Raw genomic sequence first — 20,008 nt, 5'->3', positions numbered from 1 at the left:
ATTAATCTTTTAGTAACTGAGCTGACTTATTGTAAACTTCTTTCTAAGCCAGAAAGGATAGGTATGTGATTCCTTAAATCAGTGGTTCTCAAACTTGAGCATGCAAAAAAATCTCCAGGGGAACTTAGATCATCTGGTCCTAGGGCTGACACTTTGAAACCCACTGCCTTAAATAAAAGTTGGGCATTTAAATGGTCCTGTAAGTAATTTGCCATTAAGCCTTTATTTTACTAATTTATGCTTCCTGCAAACAAAACCTAGACTAAATTGACAGTCTGTTCTGTTGAGATTATACAAGTTCCTAAAAAATCTCCAATTAAAAAACAAAAACAAAAAAAAACCCCCTCTGACTCTCATAACAGTAAAAATGTACTCATTTTGTTACTAAAGTCTAAAGAAAAGCTCTAGGTTCCAAAACTAACTTCAGTTCCCGGAATCTTCATCATTCTGTTACATTTGGAAGCACGCTTGTTCTAAAATAATCATTTGTGAAGCAATGACACTCTTATTCACCCAAAGGAAACAGAAATAACAACACAGGAAGCACTGGGCAGCCTTAAGCCAATTCTTTTTGGAAAGCACATTTAATTGACCGTTGCACAACTCAAACAGAGGTGGTTAGGAAGTCAGGAAGTCACATAGGTAATTTCAACCAGGAATATTTAACAAAGAGAAGTATCTTGAAATCATGGATGGCCTAGGAATATCTGAGAGGTAAAGAACTGACTTCTTATGTGACAACTTGTCAGGAATGTTCAAAATTTCCCATTATTGTCCACAGACCCTGAGATTGAACGTAAAAATATCTCCAAAAGAGCTAGGCACAAATAACTTCTTTGGGCTGTTTTGTCTGAGGCTAAAATACTATTTTGATGATCACCCTACACAATGCCAAAACTGACTGCTGTTTGCTGTCTCGGGAACACAGCTACAGCTTCTCCCCACATACAAACAGTACTGATCTTCAAAGACTATGAGCCTCATTCCAGAAGCTCAGACAAGATTCTTACTGTTTTTTTCATCCTTTGAATACATGTTCCTCCTCCTTTGATACAGTTTCTTCATATAAACCATTTTATCTATAGAAAGTGACCAACTGTTACTCCAGTGGAGTCTTTTCTCAGTAGCCAAAGGTTATAGTTAGATTCTAAACTTCTTGGATTCATGATCACCCCTCCCCATTTATCCCTCTACAACATTACCATCCTCAACGGGAAGGTGTAATCCATGAGTGAGGCAGCGCTCAGTCATCTGTCCTGTGCCTAATCCCAAGGCTTATTCTCAATGTTAACACATGGATACAGAAGACACATTTCAGCTAGTTCTTACGGAGTCCTCTTCCCCGATTCGTGGATGAAACCATGTGCAAAGTGAACAAAGAAATAATAAGTGGAGCTTAAGTGCTACATCAGAAGATGTAACTACCAACAAAAGTTGGAAAAGGGGTTCTGTGAGACTATAGAATGAAGCTTTTTCATTGAGAAAAGTGATATGGGATGACATCTGCTCTTGCCAGAGCCAGGTCTCCCAACTGAAAAAACAAACAGTATCAACATCCCACAGAATCCTGACTGCATGTTTGATGTCACAGTAAGTCCCAGCATCACAGACTGTTGATACTGAAAGAGACCGCCTAGACTGGCTGGTCCAAACCCATCATTTTTCAAACTAGAAAACTGAGCCCCAAGGAAAAGAAAGTAACTTGCCTTAATTAAGGTTAAAGTTCCTTAGCTGCAACACTGAGGCCAGGACTTAGATTTTCTGACCATCAGACCACTGGTTTTAGGCCCTTCCCTTTTTCTTGGGGAGTGATAGTGGTGGTTAACGTTGAACGAATGTAAACACCAATGGAGTTTTTCTGCTTTTGCTAGAAAAAAAGACCAGCCCATTTACCTCCTCCTGCTTGGGAAAGGTCCAACATGTCCACGTGTCCATCCCCGCAGGCTTCAGGGATGAGAGAGCCCTTACAGACCCAGCAACTGGGCAGCAACTTGCTGTGAACGATGCCAGGTGGGAGTGTCTGCATCCAGCCCAAGTCTGTGTGGCTTTTCACCCTTTTCTTCTTCATCATCAAATAAAATTACAAATATAATGCAAATGTGTTTATATCTATGCTCCTTTAGATTAAACAAGCCTCATCATGGTTTCAGGTGCCCCAATGAGAAAAATACAACAAAATTGCACTTGTGGCCTCTCAGATTAAAGACTGAGTTAAAATGAGGTTTCCCGGCCCACAGGAGAATGGGCCACACACGCTGATACGACTGGCCCATCATTCTACCCTGGCACTTATGCCCAGCAGACTCAAAGACCCATGGGAATGACTCCTTCACAAGACACCCAAGAGGTAGATAAATGCAATCAGCCCCATGGGTGGATGTAGCACACAGAAGCACAGGGTTGGGTGTGTGGAGGTGCCTTGGACACGAGACAGAAGGTCTGAGGGGTGAGGCTAGACCTCTGGCTCTAACCATAGCACTCTCCCTGGAAGGAAAAGCTTCTGGTCATGAGAGAAAGTCCCAGGATGTAGCAAATGTCTATAGTAGTGAGAGGGTGGAATAGGAGGTAAAGAGGTGTTGCTGGTCTAAGGGTGACACACTTTTTCTACACGAATCACTAGGGTAGAGCTGTCAATGAGGCAAATCTGAAGGGTCATGATTATGAACTGGGGAACTCGGGCACCTTAACCCCAGGCCATGCATGACCCTTGGGTGACCCTGCCATCCTCACTCCCAACAGACCGAAGAATAGGTAGCAAGGACTTCCTTTAGGAGAGAACCATGCTGGATTGAGGGGACGGCAAAGACAGGCAGCTCTGATGGTGCAGCTCTCCCCGGATCTCTCCTTCTGCCTGAGGGAAGGGAGAGGAGCTAGGGGCATGGATGACATAGCAAGGCTGCCAAGCCTGGCAGTTCCTACCAGAGCTGCTGAGAGTCAGGCCCAAGAACCATAAACACAGGGTAAACCAAGGTCCCTTTCTCTGAAATGAGAGGCCTTGGCCCTGCTCTCCTCTTTAAGAGAATGGCCTGAGAAGGAAAGCTGGCTTCCCACTGAGGTAATGAAGAATACCTGCTCAGCTACGTAGGTCGCCCTCAGGTTAAGCAGGAAGACTCCCTGAAGGAGGCATTCTGAGGACAAAGGCTGAGGAGCTCTGCTTATCTGGGACACGTCACAAGTTTTAAGTTACACACTCTCCCACACACAGCACACTCACACGCACAGAGACCCGCATCCTTCCAACCCACCCCACTCCAAGCCCCCAATTCCGCCCCACAGGTATTGCCCCTGTAAACACGACAGCAGAGACACCCACAATCCTGGGACAGTCTGGTAGTGATCTGAGGAAGACTGCTTGTCCTTAAGTGCCCCGATAGGTGATGTTGGTGAAGGTGGACGTGGCCTCTTTATACAGTGGGTTGTTGGCCTGCGGAGAGAACAGAAAAGTGTCTTACAGCAAATTCCTCAATTCTTCCCTAACCCTCAGGGTTGACATGTCATCTGAGATGTTGACCCAAGACACTCTTCTCTGGGATACACCATCGATGGACAGCTTGATGTTCACAGTACTCACACATTTGCTCTTAAGGAGGGAATGGATAGGAAATAAGAGGAGCGATAAAGTGGAATGCTCTCCTGCCACCATGCCTAAGGGGTTAAATTCAGCCCATCACTTTTGGTGATCCCAAAACACTTCAAGATAGCTTTCAGCCAATATTTCCTATTTCCTCCCTCCCTATGAACTCTCTCTTTTGCCCTTCTCCCTATTTTTCTTTGTTGTGACTGTGATTGTGGGAGTGTGGGCAGAGAAGAGAAATGTAGCAGGTGGTGGTTGGAACATACAGGACCACATTTGCTCAAATAATTCTTAATCTGTTTTCATCTCATCCCTCAAGCACTACCCACAAACTGTCATGTTATCAGGAAAAAGGCCCTCACAATAATTTGGTTTCCCAAATTATTTTCTAACAAAAAGTGACAAATCCCATTAGGTCTACTAGTCCTTAGTGGTAGCCTCAAGAAACAGAGCACATTCTCATGTGCCTCAGAGAGTCAGGATTTCTACATCATCCAAACAGAAACATCTCAGTTTCTTGGGACCCCTGAGTACAGTGGCCTGAGGTCACCATCAGATGGGAACAAACTTTCAGCCTAACCTCAGATATTCAGGGAGTTGGTCATTTGTAAGGTCCAGAAAAAAGTTAAAATGTGGAACATGAGCCAAAGGAGAATAGAGTAAACTTAAGTATATAGAAGGTTCTCAATAAATGCTTGTTTGATTGGATTCAATCAGGATAAACTTCAGGGAGCCTACTTTTAAGAGGCTGACCCAAAATAATTCCTATCATAACCTAATTCCCTCCCACAATCAGGAAAGCTGCTTAACTTCTCTATACTCAGTTTCCTGGTCTATAAAATGGGAATAATAATGTTACCTACCACATAGGGCTGTTATAGAGATGAAATAAATTAATACATAAAAAGCATTTAGAACAGCTCCTGGTACATGGTAAATCCTCAGTAAATGTTAGTTATTATGATCTGTCTCGGTTTGTGTTTAATGCTGTCATCAGTATATAATGTATTACTATATGTCCTCAGTGTAGGAGTCTCAAGTTTGTCCTGTCTCCCTCACTCAGAGAATAAGTTTCCTTTTCATCACTTCGCAGTGTCCAGAGCAGAGCTGAGCCCTATCTATGCTCAGTTGGTACTCACTGATGCGGCAGAGAGAGAATCAGGTCGTTTCCAAGAAGCATAAGGACAACAGGACACTTAGACCATCTCTCAATTTCCAGAACCGAGGCTAACCGGGAAACTATGGTGCTGGCTGAAGCGGGCCACCCTAAATAAGCATCTGCTGCTTCCTCTTGGGACTCCTGAACCAGCGACTTAAGAAAATGCCCAGCTCAGCCCAGCCTCTTACTGTGTCCCATTTGGCTCTGGCTCTCTCTTCCTCAAATTTAGCAAACTCCTTCCGGTCATGGATGGTGATGAGGAGCTTCCAGATGAGCAGGGTAGCAAGGCCGATGAGCAGAATGGCCCCCATCACTGAAAGCAGGACCACCAGGATGTCAGGGCCCTTGGGACACTCTGTCAGGAGAGAGCACAGAGCAGGGTGGTTGGCAATGGAACAGGAATCATTCGAATTGCCTATAAGTAAGATCTTCTTGACAAAGTAATAAAGTGTTGGGTTGGCTAAAAAGTTCGTTCGGGGTTTTTCTGACCAACTCACACTACACAAAGTTATCTAAAGGGAACAGGACTTATAAAATAAGCCAATTAATTTTTTAAAGGAGAGGGGGTACAAGCTTTAGAGCAGCAATAATCTGTCTTGATTGTTTTAAATGAGAGGTTGTTAGTTGGTCACCCACAGGTGGAATCTAGCCTACTCTGTGTGAGTTCACACAATTGGTTTTGGTTTTTTAATTTTTTAAAAATAAATTTATTTATTTTTGGCTGCGTGGGGTCTTCGTTGCTGTGCGCGGGCTTTCTCCAGTTGCGGCGAGCGGGGGCTACTCTTCGTTGCGGCGCGCGGGCTTCTCACTTTGGCGGCTTCTCTTGTTGTGGAGCACGGGCTGTAGGCGCGCGGGCTTCAGTAGTTGTGGCGCACGGACTTAGTTGCTCCGCGGCATGTGGGATCTTCCCGGACCAGGTCTCGAACCCGTGTCCCCTGCATTGGCAGGTGGATTCTTAACCACTGCACCACCAGGGAAGACCCACACAATTGTTGATTAAAAATTTGATTTTGTGGGCAACATTGAATAATCAGGAGATTCTCCCCTTAGAATTTCAGATTCCTCTTCTTCTCTTTAAAAGTAAAAGTCAAAAGACCTAGAAACACTGAACCTATATTTTTATAGGGTTGTAAATGGCTAGGGCTGAGGAGCAGCTGCCCCTTTTAGATGGGACACATTTTTTAGTTTGCCAGACTCCTCGCTACTCTCTCTTTTCTCCACTAAACAGAGGCAAAGTGTGACTTGTCACTGAGTCTGTGCCACTGTGGGCTTTGGAGCCAGACTGCCTGGGTGTGAATCCTGGCTTTCCACTTACTCTGCTATGTGACTTTTGATAAATTATTTAACCTTTCTGGTCTCTGTTTCCCATTTCTCCATCTCTAACAATAATAGCCCTGACTTCAAAAATTTATTATGAGGAACAATTAAGTTAAATATATTGAAAGAACTCAGAACAGTGCCTGGCAGAGTCAGTGCTCAATAAATATCAGCTACCATTATTACTGGTGTCCCTGTTACATGTGGCTGTTTTCCCTAATTTACTTACCCAGCTCCTGTAGGCATTTGAGTTAGTTGCCCTAGTTCAGATATTTAACATCCCCGAGGGCTGGAAACCAATGACCATTTTAGCATACTCTGAGACTAGGAGGTCTGCCAGCCAAGACATTTTGGGTTTCTTCCCAAAATACTTAGTCATCCAAAATCCTAACCCTATTGAGAACCGACTTCCTGTTCAATCCCAGTCAACAACCAACATAAACAGAGGTACGTCACCCCTCCGAGGGCCAAGATGAGTATGCTCTGAACAGCTCTGCTTCCCATCAACCACAGACGTCTGATGAGTGATCTCGCTCCGGTAACTTCTCAGGTGTTATGTAATTAGGTGTCCGTATGTGTGAGTACTGATGGGCCTGGACAGGAGTCACCCCTACCTTCCACACTGTCTCCCACCTTCTTCTCTAAACATATACACTATGCTCACCACACACTACCCAAAAACAGCCACCACCAGAATCCAAGCTGGCTATTTCCCATCCCACCAAATTACAACCTGTCTATAATTAAAGAAATGTCTGGAGAGAGGCTGTGAGGTTCCAGTGTCCGAGGTCCTAGGATTGAAGGGCCCCCGTTCTTCTGGGAAAAGCAGTTACACATTCTCTGGAAGATTGAGGTAGGGCTGACCCTCAAACCTCAAAGTGGAATCTCTTCCATTTTACATGTCAGTACAGGCAGGACAGGTAGAATGCCAGATCTTCAGGGGAAAAGTTAAATCTCTTAACCGTCTGTCCTGAAAGGGGTGGACGGCAGGCTTCCTGGAGCAGACACAAGATCAGGTGGTCTCTGGAGAGCCCTCCGAGCCACAGTGATGATGACCCATGGCGGGTGATGACCCAGGGTCAGGGAAGACAGGGTAGGGTTAGCAGACTTGACAAACAGAAGTACAGGAAGTCCAGTTAAACGTGAACTTCAGATAAACAACAAATAACTTTTTAAGTAGGTACCACATATTGCATGGGACATATTGTATTTTATCAGGCAACATTATCTGGAAGTGATGAGGGCTCAGCTCAGGGGAGCTCAGACCCTGAGGGCTGAACTCCACTTGGCTAATGCCAAACTCTGGTGGTGCCCTCTTCACTGCCCTGCAGTGGCTCAGCCCCTCAAAAAGGACATCGGCAAGGTCATGAGTTAGGGAGGAGAATGAGAATAATCTCCTCCTACACTCAGGGCCCCAGACGCTACCTTCCTCTAAAAGCCAGAGACCCTGAAAAGGATTGGAGGTTGGGGTGAGAGGAGAGGCAGAACTTGGAATTCCAGGACGACGAGGTAGGAAACGCAGGTCTAGGGTCCCACCTCCTAATGTGGAGGAAGGGGTCTACTGGCAGTAAGCCTCAAAAGTTACCCTCCACTCTGTTAACTAGTTATGTGTTACCATCCTGGCTATCATCGTCTCCATTCCCCACAACTCCAGGCAGTAGATTCCAGTCTCAGAATACCAGGTCAAATGATTTTGGTAAGTGATACAGCAGGAGCACCAGACGGATTGTTATAACAAAGAGATGAAGTAATGTTAAACCCCAAAGCAAGAACAAACTGCCCTTCTGTAATGAGAAGGAACAGTGGTCCAGATCGGGAGGGTGTGGAAAAATCCATTTAATGTGTTAACACAGGTGGATGGGAAAGTGTGAGGAAGTCATGGCCTGCAAACTGACCTACATCTGCTGCCCCAGAGAGATATACCCAGACTCTTTCCTCTCCACTTCCCCACGCCAGCCTTCCCTGAGTCACAAAAGAAAAGTAAGGTGATGCCCTTTCCTTACCTTCCTTCTCCCTTATAAAGGATGAGAGTTCTGGAAAGGCTGCTGAACAATATCACAAATGGGGACCCCGTGCTTTCCTCTACCCACGGGGACAGCAACACCCTGGGTGACATAGATGTAGCTCTCTTCCCACCTTCAAACCCTCCCTTCTTTAAGCAGCTAAAATTCTCCCAACAGTTATTAAGATGCATATAAGTCTGTCTGTCTCCTAGGAATAATCAGTCCTATTAATTCATTCAAAAACTGTGTATTGGGCTTCCCTGGTGGCGCAGTGGTTGAGAATCCGCCTGCCGATGCAGGAGACACGGGTTCGTGCCCTGGTCCGGGAAGATCCCACATGCCGCGGAGCAACTAAGCCCGTGAGCCATGGCCGCTGAGCCTGTGCGTCCGGAGCCTGTGCTCCGCAACGGGAGAGGCCACAACAGTGAGAGGCCCGCATACCGCAAAAAAAAAAAAAAAAAAAAAAAAAAAAAAAAAAAACTGTGTATTAAGTATCTTCTCTGTAAATGACTGAGCCAAGTATGGGGATATAACAGTAGATAAGACAGACACCATTCCTGTGTTCATGGAACTCATGATCAGCTGAGGGAGACAGGTGATTAAAGAAGCAATTTAATAGTGTGATGAAGGCCCATCTAAAGGGAAGCACAGCTGCTGTGAGAATCAAACAGGTCACCAAATCTAGTCATCGGAATGGAGGCTGGAGCAGGTCTGAGACAGCTCATCAGGGGACGTGATATATCTAAAGCAGAGGCATTCAAACATTGGGGAATATATCACAATTACCAGGAGCATTAACAAAGAACACAGAGGCATAGGCTTGTGGAAGTAAGACAGGGCTCAGGACTCTGGATTTTTTTTTTTTTAACTTTTGATTATAGTTTATTTATTTATGTGCATCTACAGTAACTGCATTTTCAAGAGGTTCTGATTACATTTCCATTGGTCCTGCTTTTTCTTGTATGATTTTGGATAAATCATTAGAAGTTAGGTATCATATCTGCACTTGTGTAATGCAACAATATACTCTAAGGATAAACAAAATAAAGTCCATAAAGCAATAATGCCTCAGAAGGAAAGTACTTATTTTTTTTTAACATCTTTATTGGAGTATAATTGCTTTACAATGGTGTGCTAGTTTCTGCTTTACAACAAAGTGAATCAGTTACACATATACATATGTTCCCGTATCTCTTCCCTCTTGTGTCTCCCTCCCTCCCACCCTCCCTATCCCACCCCTCTAGGTGGTCGCAAACCACCTAGCTGATCTCCGTGTGCTATGCGGCTGCTTCCCTCTGGCTATCCACCCTACGTTTGGTAGTGTATATATGGATTTTTTAACAAGGGAACATACAAAAGTTTGAGAACCACTGCCCTAAAGCAGGGGCCAGCAAACGATGGGCCAGTAAGCCAGATGCAGCTGGCCACCTATATTTGTAAACGCAGCCAGACCCCTTCATTTGCATATAGTCTATGGCTGCTTTCCTGACCCCTTCATTTGCATATAGTCTATGGCTGCTTTCCTGACCCCTTCATTTGCATATAGTCTATGGCTGCTTTCCTGACCCCTTCATTTGCATATAGTCTATGCTGCTTTCCTGCTACTGTGTCAGAGTTGAGTAGTCACAGCAGAGACCATCTGGCCCACAAAGCCTAAAATATTTAATATCTGGCCCTTTACGGAAAAAGTTTGCTGGCCCCTGGTCTAAAGGATGATTTGAAGAAATTCCTACGGCTATAAAGAATGTCCAGCGACCAACTGATTTACCCTCTGCCTTCAGAAATTGTGCCTTCACTCCCGAAAGTTCTTGTCCACCCCTCCCATCCCCAACTCCCTCCATACTGTAGCCTTTATCCCTCTGCAGTGTCATTACCGATTTACATGCCTCTCTCCCCCATGGTCTGTGAGTACCACATCTGCCTTATTGACTGCTGTATCCCCAGCACCTAGCCCACTGCCTGATATATAATAAGGATTCAAAAATATTGTCAAATGATTCATTACTTAGTCTGTTGTTTAAGGGAAAGAAAGGAGATGAAGGAAACACGGGGAAGCAAGCAAATCTACCATGCTGGATGGTGACAAATCTGTGGTCTGTGTATGACGGGATGAGCTCCCCTGCTTCCAGAGGGTCTTGAGAACAAGAGGTAACTTTTCAGCGTTCAAGGAAGCCTTGGGCCGGTGCCTCAAACCCTTAACCACATCTTGTGGTGAAGCTGGCAAGGGCAGCTTGCCCTCAAACCTCAGGCCTTCCTCTGAAGCGGCAAGCAGGTTGCTCTTGGCAACCATTTAACTTTTAGAAGAGCAGATGCTTTGTGCTGGAAAGTGCTAGAATTGAAATTCCTTACTTCTTAACATTATCACCTCAAAAAACGCCATGCTATATATACTCTGTTCCTTGATGAGCTCCATACCTCCCTTCTTCCTCTCCTTACCCAACTTCTTATTTTCTATCTCCTAAATTAGCAAGTAATTTCTTGCTAATATTTGTATTTATATACCGCCACACCCAGATAACAGGCCCTGACTTATCACTTGTAAGGTCAGGTTTAACCTGGCTGCTCTGTTTAAGAGGAGTGATGGGTGGAAATAACTGCCTAATATTGGTCTCCCTCTCCCTGCGGGGCAGGGTTGGGACCCTCAGGGTTCACTCACCGGGCTCTTCTACCACATACAGGATGGACTTTCCACTGGAGTCTTCATAGTACTGGAATCTGACGACACAGTCCTCCTCACTCTTGTAGGTACAATTCACAGCATCCTTTCCAGTGTCCTCTGGGGGAGGGGGAAAGATGGGAGGATGAAAAACAAGTCAGTTCCGGAAAGATGGAGCCACCTCCGAAGCCAGTCATGGGACGTCTGGGAAAGCACGTGACAGGAAACCGTATGCCTGACATTAGGCAATATGCCTAGATCTGAGAGGGCTGTGGTGCCTGGCAATCGCCTCTAGATGACCCTCGCTGATGTACTTTGTCCCTCACGGGCCCTTTTCGGTTCTTATTCTTTCCTCTGGAAGGGACATGACATAAAAGTATTACATAATCTGATTCAAAACCTGGCTCTATCACCTACCAGCTATGTGATCTTGGCTAAGTTACTTGACCTCATCGAATCTCTCTCTTCTTCTAATCGAAGAAAAGATACCCTCACTCACAGGGATGGTTGAGAATCAAACAGCATGAAGTAAACTACCTAACACACAGTGGGCATTCCCTTCCCCCCTCTTTCCTTTCTCTGCTTGCTCAATGATTCTCAATAGTTTGTTTACTCAGCCCTTATATTTCTTCTATTTCTGCTTCCAATCCAGCGCTCCTCTCCAGAGACATCTCCTCTTCTCTGACTCCCATCACGTTTTGTTGGCCTCATCCCTTCCAATTCTAAAACCTGTCATTCTGACTGTGAAACTATGGGTTACCCTCCACCAGCTGCACTATGCCCTACAAGATTAAGCAAATGTACCAAGGTCACACAGCAAATAAGTGATGAAGTAGGACTAGGACATGAGTCTCAAAGCACATCCTATGGACCTTAACTCAATACGCCTTCAGTAAACCAGTAGTATTATAGGACAGTGGAAAGAGTAAGGATTTCAGGGTTTAGTTCTGATCTTAACTCACCACTAATTTGCTTGGGCAAGTGACTTAACTTTCTTGAGATTCAATTTCCTTATCCTCAAAATGAAGAGAACAATAGTACTAAGTTCTACTTTACTAGGTTGTTGGGAAAAGAATAAGATAATGTGCATGAAAAGATACTTTTATAATTTGTATGAGTTATAAAATTCCAAACAAAGAAGCATTTATTTTTATGGTTATCATGGTGGGGGGCTGGGGTACTTATCGACTAACTTGGAATACCCATCTGGTCTAGATGATAAAACTATCTCCTATCTCAGCAGCCTGTTCCATCTAAGCTAATCATAGGAAGCCTGGTCTCCTCCAGAGGAAAAACTGTCTTCAAACTCAATCCCCAAATCACTACCCTCACTCCAGCCCCACTTTTGATATTAGCCAAAGGGTCCAGAGATTTAACTCTTTCCCATAACACCCCACCCAGAAGCTGGCTGACTAAGCTGTGTTTACTGTGGCTCTCACTGAAAATGTGTTTCCTGCCTTCATGGGAGACCACCATCTCCAGAGAGACTGCCATCTCCTGGCACCACCCAATGCCTAGCTGGCCCAGATAACCACTTCAGGTATGTGACAGCAGCAAAGATCATCTCCTTTTAAGTCAAGATGAAATACAAACCAGATAATTGCAGGCAAGAGTTTTGCTCTCCATAATGTTTCTATCTGTGTTACTCCAGGAGGGGCTCTGGAGAGCCAAAAGGGCTTCAGGCTAATGATTTTGGCTACAAATCCATAAGGGCGAAGGTTTCCCTCTAAACCAGCAAAGCTGTATGCCTGGGCATTGCTTAACATTCTTAGGTAGATAAATTTAGTACATGATTACTAGCCTACTAAGCTAAGATTATCATGGGCAACCACTTCCTCACTCTGTGCCTCAGTTTCTTCATCTGTAAAATGGGGTACATTATTTTCCTTTCCTTGGGGTGGCAAAGTTAGGGTTGCCTGATTAGACATACTTTAAAGGTTATTTGCAGGATTTTGCTGAACCAGTGGGCTCTGGGAAGCAGAAGGGGAAGGGACTGCTGAACAGATTAGTAAAGATGCAGGAGGACTCTCAAGAAAGCCAGCTTTTAAGTGCCTACTGTACATCAGGCCTGCACAACATGCCTTTGAGGTAGGGATTACTCTTCCATTTTACAGATGAGACTTGGATAGCTTATGGGATTAAATCGGAAAAATTTAGAGCGTGGGTGAGTGCAAACTGTATGACATGCCGAACTTACTAAGCTCCTTCACAGGCTCAATCTCATCACGACAGTAACGGTTGCAGGTATTCTCCTCGTATAGGGCTCCTCGGTTAAACTTCTTACACTCCACACACTCCCTAAAGGAGAGAGGACATAGGGATGAAGGCAGGAAAGGAACAAACCTAAATGTGTTTCAGTCTGGCTCTGCCTGCCATACACCAGGAAAACTGTTCCACCCCAGAACACAAACACAAACAAAAACATCTGTAAGACATTCCTGGGGTCCCAGATAGTCACGTCTGGAGTTTGAGGTGGGAGTGCCCTCCTCACCTATAGGTAAGGCCAGGCAGGCAGAGGCCCCCCGGTAACTTCATTAAACTTCTTTATGTCCCATCCAAGACTGTGACAGGAGGGCGAACCCTATGCCACTTCTGGGAGCCTTAAAGTCAGAAATGGTCTCATCATTTGGGGGCCCGGTGCAAAATGAAAATGTCAGGTTCCTCATTCAAATCTTAGTAGGAATTTCAAAACAGTGACAGCAGAACATTAAACGAAGTGTAGAACCCTTCCAAGCACGGGGTTCTGTACAAATGTGCAGGTTGCACGCCCACGAATCCAGCTCTGCTTAAAGTAGCAAGAGAAACAGCAGTGCCACAGGCCTGGGCTAGCAGGGACTTCCTCTGATGCCCAGATGAGGGACATTTGCAGCGGTGAACTTCTCCTGTTTCACACAGTGTCCTCCCTGACCCCAGCCCCGCAACCCGCGCAGAGTCAGAACATCAGCACTGGAACACTCCCCAGGAGTCACCTGGTTTAGCCTTCCTCCCAACTCAGGGATTCAGGATCCAGCCTAAAAGAGAGGTTTCTCCAACAGCAGTCCAGCTGGTACTACTCTGTCCCCTTCACGCTTGGCTCTACCTCCAGTTTTCCCCCAAGTTTTCAATGGAAAGAGGAGAGCTAGTCATTTGCTGTAACAGACTCCTCTCCCTAAAGCTTTGGTGAGTAAGAGAGAACCTGCATAGTCTGGGGGACCCCCAGACACCCAACTCTCTCCAACTCACTCCTCTGCCCACTCACTTCTTAAAGGTGCAGGCATCAGGGCAGGTGGGACACTTCTCACAGGTGTCCCCGTAGGAGCCCGGCTGGATGCAGACGCAGCTGCCGCATTCACACTTGCCCCGCCCGCTGCACAGCAGCCCATTGCTGGACATGCAGGTGTCTGTGCGTGTGGTACAGTTGCAGTAGTAACCGGTCCAGTCGGAGTCACACAGGCAGTCCCCACAGCTGCACTGGCCATGGCCTGAAAACACACAGCCCAAGGGGGCAGACCAGCCAGTGAGGCCCCACCCCAGGACAGCATCCTGGCTTTACCCCTCCTCACACTGCCACACTTTCACCCCCACACTGAGCCGTTAATCGTCTTCTACACTGTCCTCATAGCCTCATGCTTCTCTGCATGCTGTTCCCTCTTCCTAGATGCCCTTTCATCCTGTGACCACTACCAAACTCCTACTCACCCTTTAAAGCCCAACCCAAATGTTCCTTTCCCTCCGTAACTTTTCCTGACCTCCCCAGGCCAAATCAACTGTCTGCCCATGTGCTCTCCCAGCACTTATAAATACCTCTATTTCAACCCTGATGTTCAACCCATTTGCTTGCTTATCTGTTTCTCTTTCTGGATTGTGAGCTCCCTGATGGGGAAGCACATATCACATTCATTTTTCCAACAATAGTGATTAGCATAACATCTGGTACAGAGTAGACATGCCATTAATGTTTATTTATCCATCCATTCAACAAATATTTACCGAGCTCATACCACAACCTACGCACTGGAGACTCAGCAGTGAACAAGACAGGCAAGGTCCCTACTATCATGGAGCTTACATCCTAGTTAAATTCCTGGAAATTCACACAAACCTCCACCAACATGTGCCCTGTGTTGTATTATCATAGTATTGTAAAGAGCCATCAGCCCTAGTAAGAAAGACCTATTCACTTTCCTACATTGAGTATAGGGACGGGACAGAGAGACTAGGGTGGGGGGTTGGACTGCTTAAATGTAGGCATTAACTCTCGACACTATATTCCCCTAATATTCATTTACCAAGGCTTTAAAACTTGGCTCCTAAACCCTACAGCAAGGTGACTCACTCTGCAGGATTCTGAATCAGGAAGAGGTGGGTGAATAATAGAAATCTGACTGTTACTCAGAGGAAAGGCAGGGAGCAAGGGGGAAGTAACCTGAATTGGTCTGAAAACCATGCCATTGTGTGAGCAGATGGGCCCCAAGCTGGTGGAGGAGAGGGTGGTACACAGCCAAGCTCAAATAGCAACTAGCTGGCAGCCCTGTCCCCGGTGACCCCAGTGGGTCTGATAAATGTCTCTTGGCCTCTACGGGTCCCTCTGGATGGGTATCACCCACTAAAGGATGAGTGATACCAGCATAATCCTCTAGGAACCACACTGGCATTCAAGACTCAGACACACCTTCACTGTGTGTGTGTCTGCTTCCCAAGAAGGAAGGGAAATACAACCTCATCTGCCCCAGCTGCCAAGGACATCTCGAGAGCAGAGCTACCGGGCTGCCAGAAGGGTGGAGAAAGACTGCATTCTGAGGTTGGGTTCCCTAGTAGTATAGCCTGTGGTGAGGATCCTTGTTCCAGCGACTTACTGGGGAAGCAGAAGGGCTGGGCAGGAGGCCAAAGCTGGCGGGAATGCGGTTTCATCCGGAGACTCCCCTCAGCCTGACGCCGTGGTGGGTTCAGGAGCATGAACGGTGCCACAATCACCTTGAGGCAAAGGGACTGGCTTTGTGTAACCCCGTCCCCCATCCGTCATTAGCCAAGCTCTGAGAGCAATCCAGCCCCTGTCAGCTGAATGTAATTCTCCGGAAAAGGGGCAGCTGTGAGATATTACCAGTAGCCCTCCCAGCAGCTGGGGGATGGGTGGGCCAGCCAGCAGAGTGGGACCCCGCAGTGTCCACCACACTCTGCTTCTGGCCACACCTCCCGGAAAAGACATCACAGAGGCCCGGCAGCGCTCAGAGGCCTCAGTCTCCTCTGACACGCTTGTCCCATAGTGTTTCCTTTGTGAGGCTAAACAAAGCAATCTTTGAGAAGATGTGTGCAGGCCAGCCAGGGAGTGAGGAGGCTGGGAGTGGAAGTAACGGGCCAGCGCCCGTAGGCTGACTCGAAGGCCCGGGCAGGGTCAACCCTTAAAAGGAAGCCACAGTGTGGTAATGTCACAGGACTGGCACCCCTCCAGCAAAAGGGGTTCACAGGAAAGTCAGGGGGGGGAGAGTGGGAAATGAAGAGAAAGTGTAAGAAAGAGGAGGTAGGGAAGAAGGCAGCAGGGGAGGGCTGGGGGAGGGAGGAGGAAAGGGAGGAGCAGGTGTTCCAGGTCAGAAGGAATGAAGTCACTCTCCCTATATAGCTCGACCTTCTGGGCTGACGCCTCACTCCACCACCCTCCTTTATAAGCCAGCCCTTCCTCTGACTTCCCACCTCCTCCATGAAGTCGCCCAGGCCTCCCCTGTGCACAGTGAGTCTCTCTCCGGAGGACTCCTATAACACCCACTTCCAGGATCTGGGAGGTTCTGCCTCGTGCTGTGAATTCTCCTTAGGTAAGTTAATGGAGAGTAAAACTTATCTTATTCGTGCCTCTTTATCCCACAACACTATGGCACACAGCACAGAACCTGGCTCACGTGGGTGCCTGATCAATCTATGTTCACGGATGTGGCTGTGGATGTGGAAGGGTCCCTCGAGGGCAAGGATGCATGCCCTGATGTTTGAGGGGTGCCGATACCGTGTGACCCCCGAAGACCATGCCTCTGGTGGGGAGGAGAGGACAGGGACGGCCAGGGGCTGGAACAATGGCCGAGCAATAGTGCTCCTGCCTCATGAGCCCCTGCTTGAGCAAAGAACAGACCAGGCCAGAAGCTCTGGGCAGGGACAGTGGCAAGCTGGGCTATAAGCCTGGCCAGGTCAGGAATCATGCATGAACCCCGTTCACGCACATGGGCCGAGTGCCTGGCACAGAGCAGGGGCTCGAGGAGCATGTGTTCCTGAGCATCTGTCAATGGAGAATGTGATGAGGGCACCACAGGGTCCAGACCTGAGGCCGGTGGGCACCCAACACCCTGGCAGGAAGGGAGAGGGGGGCCTCTGAGAAGCTGCAGCGGCGGGCCGGGGTTCCCTCGTGTAATTGGCAGGAGCACACTGAGGACAGGCTGTGCTTGCACTGCTGGGAGGCAGGAACCAGCGCTGCTGACACCGGCAGCTTTGTTCTGTGGCTTCAGTGTGGCCGGCAGCCAAAGGAAACGCACTCTGGCCGGGGTCCCTCCCACATGCCTCAATCAGACCGGGAACAATCCGGCCACGGAGCAGAGGACCTCCCTCCACCCCTGGTGCTCCCGTGGGCTGTGTAGGCCTCTCCTAGGGTAACCCTCTTCCCCTCAACCCCAAACTTCTCCTCATGGGTCTCCCATGTCAAACATAACCATTCCCTTTGGAAATTAGAATATGATGTAAATACTATTAAATATTAGAAGGAACTGAAACTTCTGCCTCACACCCTAATTCAGATTGATCTGTGTGTATGTATGTGTGTGTGTGTGTGTGTGTGTGTCTGTGCATATCTGATCTCTCTTTCCCATAATCTCTCCGATACCATTTTTCTCCAATCTCTCTCTCAACTTTTGTTGGCACGAGGAAAGGAAACAACTGTATAGCAAGGGACGTCTACCTAATGCACTGTGGTAACCTAAATGGGAGGGAGTCCAAAAGGGAGGGGATATCTGTATGTGTGTGGCTGATTCATTTTGTTGTGCAGTGCAGGCTAACACGACATTGTAAAGCAACCATACTCCAATAAAAATTGATTTTCAAAAATGAGTACAGGAAACAATGTTGTAGATAATAAGTAGGAGCCATTTTTGTATTACTTGGGCATGCTTTAGTATGATACACATTTACCTTCCTCATCAGGCTTTTTGAAAGGCTGGTGTTAAAGTGATCACCTGGGTAAATTAGCTTAGCTGGTTAGAACCCCAATGCAAGTGAAGCCAATCTGGGTCATGGATTTGATCACCCCAGAAGCCGATTATAATCTCTCTCTTTTTTTTTTTTTTTTATGTGGTACGCGGTCCTCTCACTATTGTGGCCTCTCCCGTTGCGGAGCACAGGCTCCGGATGCACAGGCTTAGCGGCCATGGCTCACGGGCCCAGCTGCTCTGCGGCATGTGGGATCTTCCCGGACCAGGGCACGAACCCGTGTCCCCTGCATCGGCAGGCGGATTCTCAACCACTGAACCACCAGGGAAGCCCTATAATCTCTCTTTGATTGGCCACACAATACACCCACAAACCGGTCCCAACCAATTTGCAAGTATCTCCAATCTATCTCTCACAAGAGGGATTAAGCCACAGTGACCATTAAGCCCAGCAGAAATGTATCCCCAGTGCCCAGGAACAACTCAGACTGCCTAACTGCCTCTGGGAGTGTTGTCAGTGTGTCTGCAGATAAAGACTACATTAACATTAGCTGGACTTCTTCTAGCTGGAGAAGTACCCCAGGAGTGGGCTTTGGGGCAAGGTGAAACCAGCTTCAGATTACCAGTGGGCCTCAAGATTTTACTGAATTTTGTAATGAGAAGGACAAAACTCAGTACCGCGCAGGTAGAAGGACTCAAATTCATAACCCCCAATCTGCAGGCTGGGACTCTCTATGGCAGTGCTATTCCAGTAAACATCTGTGCTGTCCAAAAGGGCAGCCGCTAGCCACACGTGGCTCCTGAGCGACAGAGAAATGACGTTTTTCATTTTTTATTGAATTTGATTTAGATTTAAATGTACTTAAACTTTACTCTTGAGTAATTTAAATTTAAATAACCACCATATTGGACAACAGCGATCTAGAGTGCAAAAAGTAATAGTGTATCAATAGTGATAACAAAATAGTACCGACATTGAATAAGAGCTCACTATTTTCCAGTCATTGTCCTAAGTATACTGGCACATTAAATGTGCTCCAATATCTTGCATATACACTACTGTTTTCCACGTCTTTTGTGATGAAAAAATAAATTCACGTAAAATAATTGTTTGAAAATAAATAAATAATTGTTACTAACTTCACTACATATTCTGACATCATGTAGTTTCCAAACCTATATATACTAAAAATTTAGTTACCATCAGTCAGTGATTTTTTTTTTTTTAAATTTAAAAACGGGTTGGTCCATATCCTCGAAGAGATTAGGAACCAGTGACAAAATACTAGCAGAAGGGCAGATGAAGGAAAAGGAAAAGAAACTATCTTCACTTTCAAGTATCCCCACGTCTTCCCGCCCTCTTCTAGGAGAGAAGCCCCTGGAAGCAGATGCTCATTTTTCCTCCTTGTGCCCCTCGAGCAAGGGCAGAGGAAGCTGAGAGGATTAAAGAGAAACTCATTTGTTCCCGCCATTCGAGTGGTACGCCATTCACTCGCTCTGCCCCCGGGCCTTCCTGTGCCCACCTCAAGCCCTGGCCTGCATCCATTTCCAGAGGCTGCAGATGTGTGAGCGTCGGGGGTGGGGGTGGGGGGGTACCAGGACGGGAGGGGTGTGCAGTTCTACTCACCTGAGCACATCTCCCCCTTGTAGCGGACACAGGAGAAGTCATCACACTCGCAGTACTTGCCCGTGATCTTGCCAAAGTCACTGCTGTGGCAGACGCACTGGCCACAGAGACACTCGCCCCGCTGGCTGCAGATGGGCTGGCCCTCCCGGGGGCTACACTCGTCCTGCTGGGAGGGACGGTAGTCCTCTTCTGAGCACTCACACTGGGACCCCAGCCAGCCAGGCCCGCAGCGGCACACCCCACACTCAAAGGTCCCGTTGCCGTTGTTGCAGAGGTGGCTGTGAGGCTCAGCCTGGGCCTGGCAGGCGCAGTCACAGTCGAAGGTGACCTGGACGGTGAGGCTGTCTTTGAAGCCCACAGGCTTGATGGTGAAGGACTTCTCCTTCTCCTGGGGGCAGCCACGCACCTTGGCCTCAATGCTGAAGCTCACCTGGATGGAAAGCAAAATCGCATTCAGACACAGGTGGACCCTGTTGACACTCCAGCCCCGGAGGGAAAGAAGCTGTTCCCTGCCC

At 47.1% G+C, this 20,008-nt stretch overlaps 1 protein-coding gene across 3 annotated transcripts in view; it reads right to left on the bottom strand.

Moving 5' to 3' along the window:
* Window positions 1-565: 565 nt before the first annotated feature.
* Window positions 566-20,008, bottom strand: part of ITGB3 (integrin subunit beta 3) — a 53,280-nt gene continuing 33,837 nt past the window's right edge. The window contains exons 10-15 of one of the 3 annotated variants that reach the window (XM_059048765.2): window positions 19,494-19,923; window positions 13,948-14,170; window positions 12,907-13,007; window positions 10,710-10,829; window positions 4,922-5,088; window positions 566-3,424 (exon numbers count right to left, since the gene is read on the bottom strand). In XM_059048765.2, the coding sequence (XP_058904748.1) occupies window positions 3,359-3,424; window positions 4,922-5,088; window positions 10,710-10,829; window positions 12,907-13,007; window positions 13,948-14,170; window positions 19,494-19,923 (1,107 nt within the window). In that variant the 3' untranslated portion in view covers window positions 566-3,358. Of the gene's footprint in view, window positions 3,425-4,825; window positions 5,089-10,709; window positions 10,830-12,906; window positions 13,008-13,947; window positions 14,171-19,493; window positions 19,924-20,008 lie in introns of those variants that run through there. The other 2 variants (XM_067020676.1, XM_059048764.2) reach the window with 2 other exon arrangements.

This window comes from Kogia breviceps, chromosome 19 (assembly GCF_026419965.1).
Source record: "Kogia breviceps isolate mKogBre1 chromosome 19, mKogBre1 haplotype 1, whole genome shotgun sequence".
Taxonomy (NCBI): Eukaryota; Metazoa; Chordata; class Mammalia; order Artiodactyla; family Physeteridae; genus Kogia; species Kogia breviceps.
This window is presented reverse-complemented; position numbering and strand designations above follow the sequence as displayed.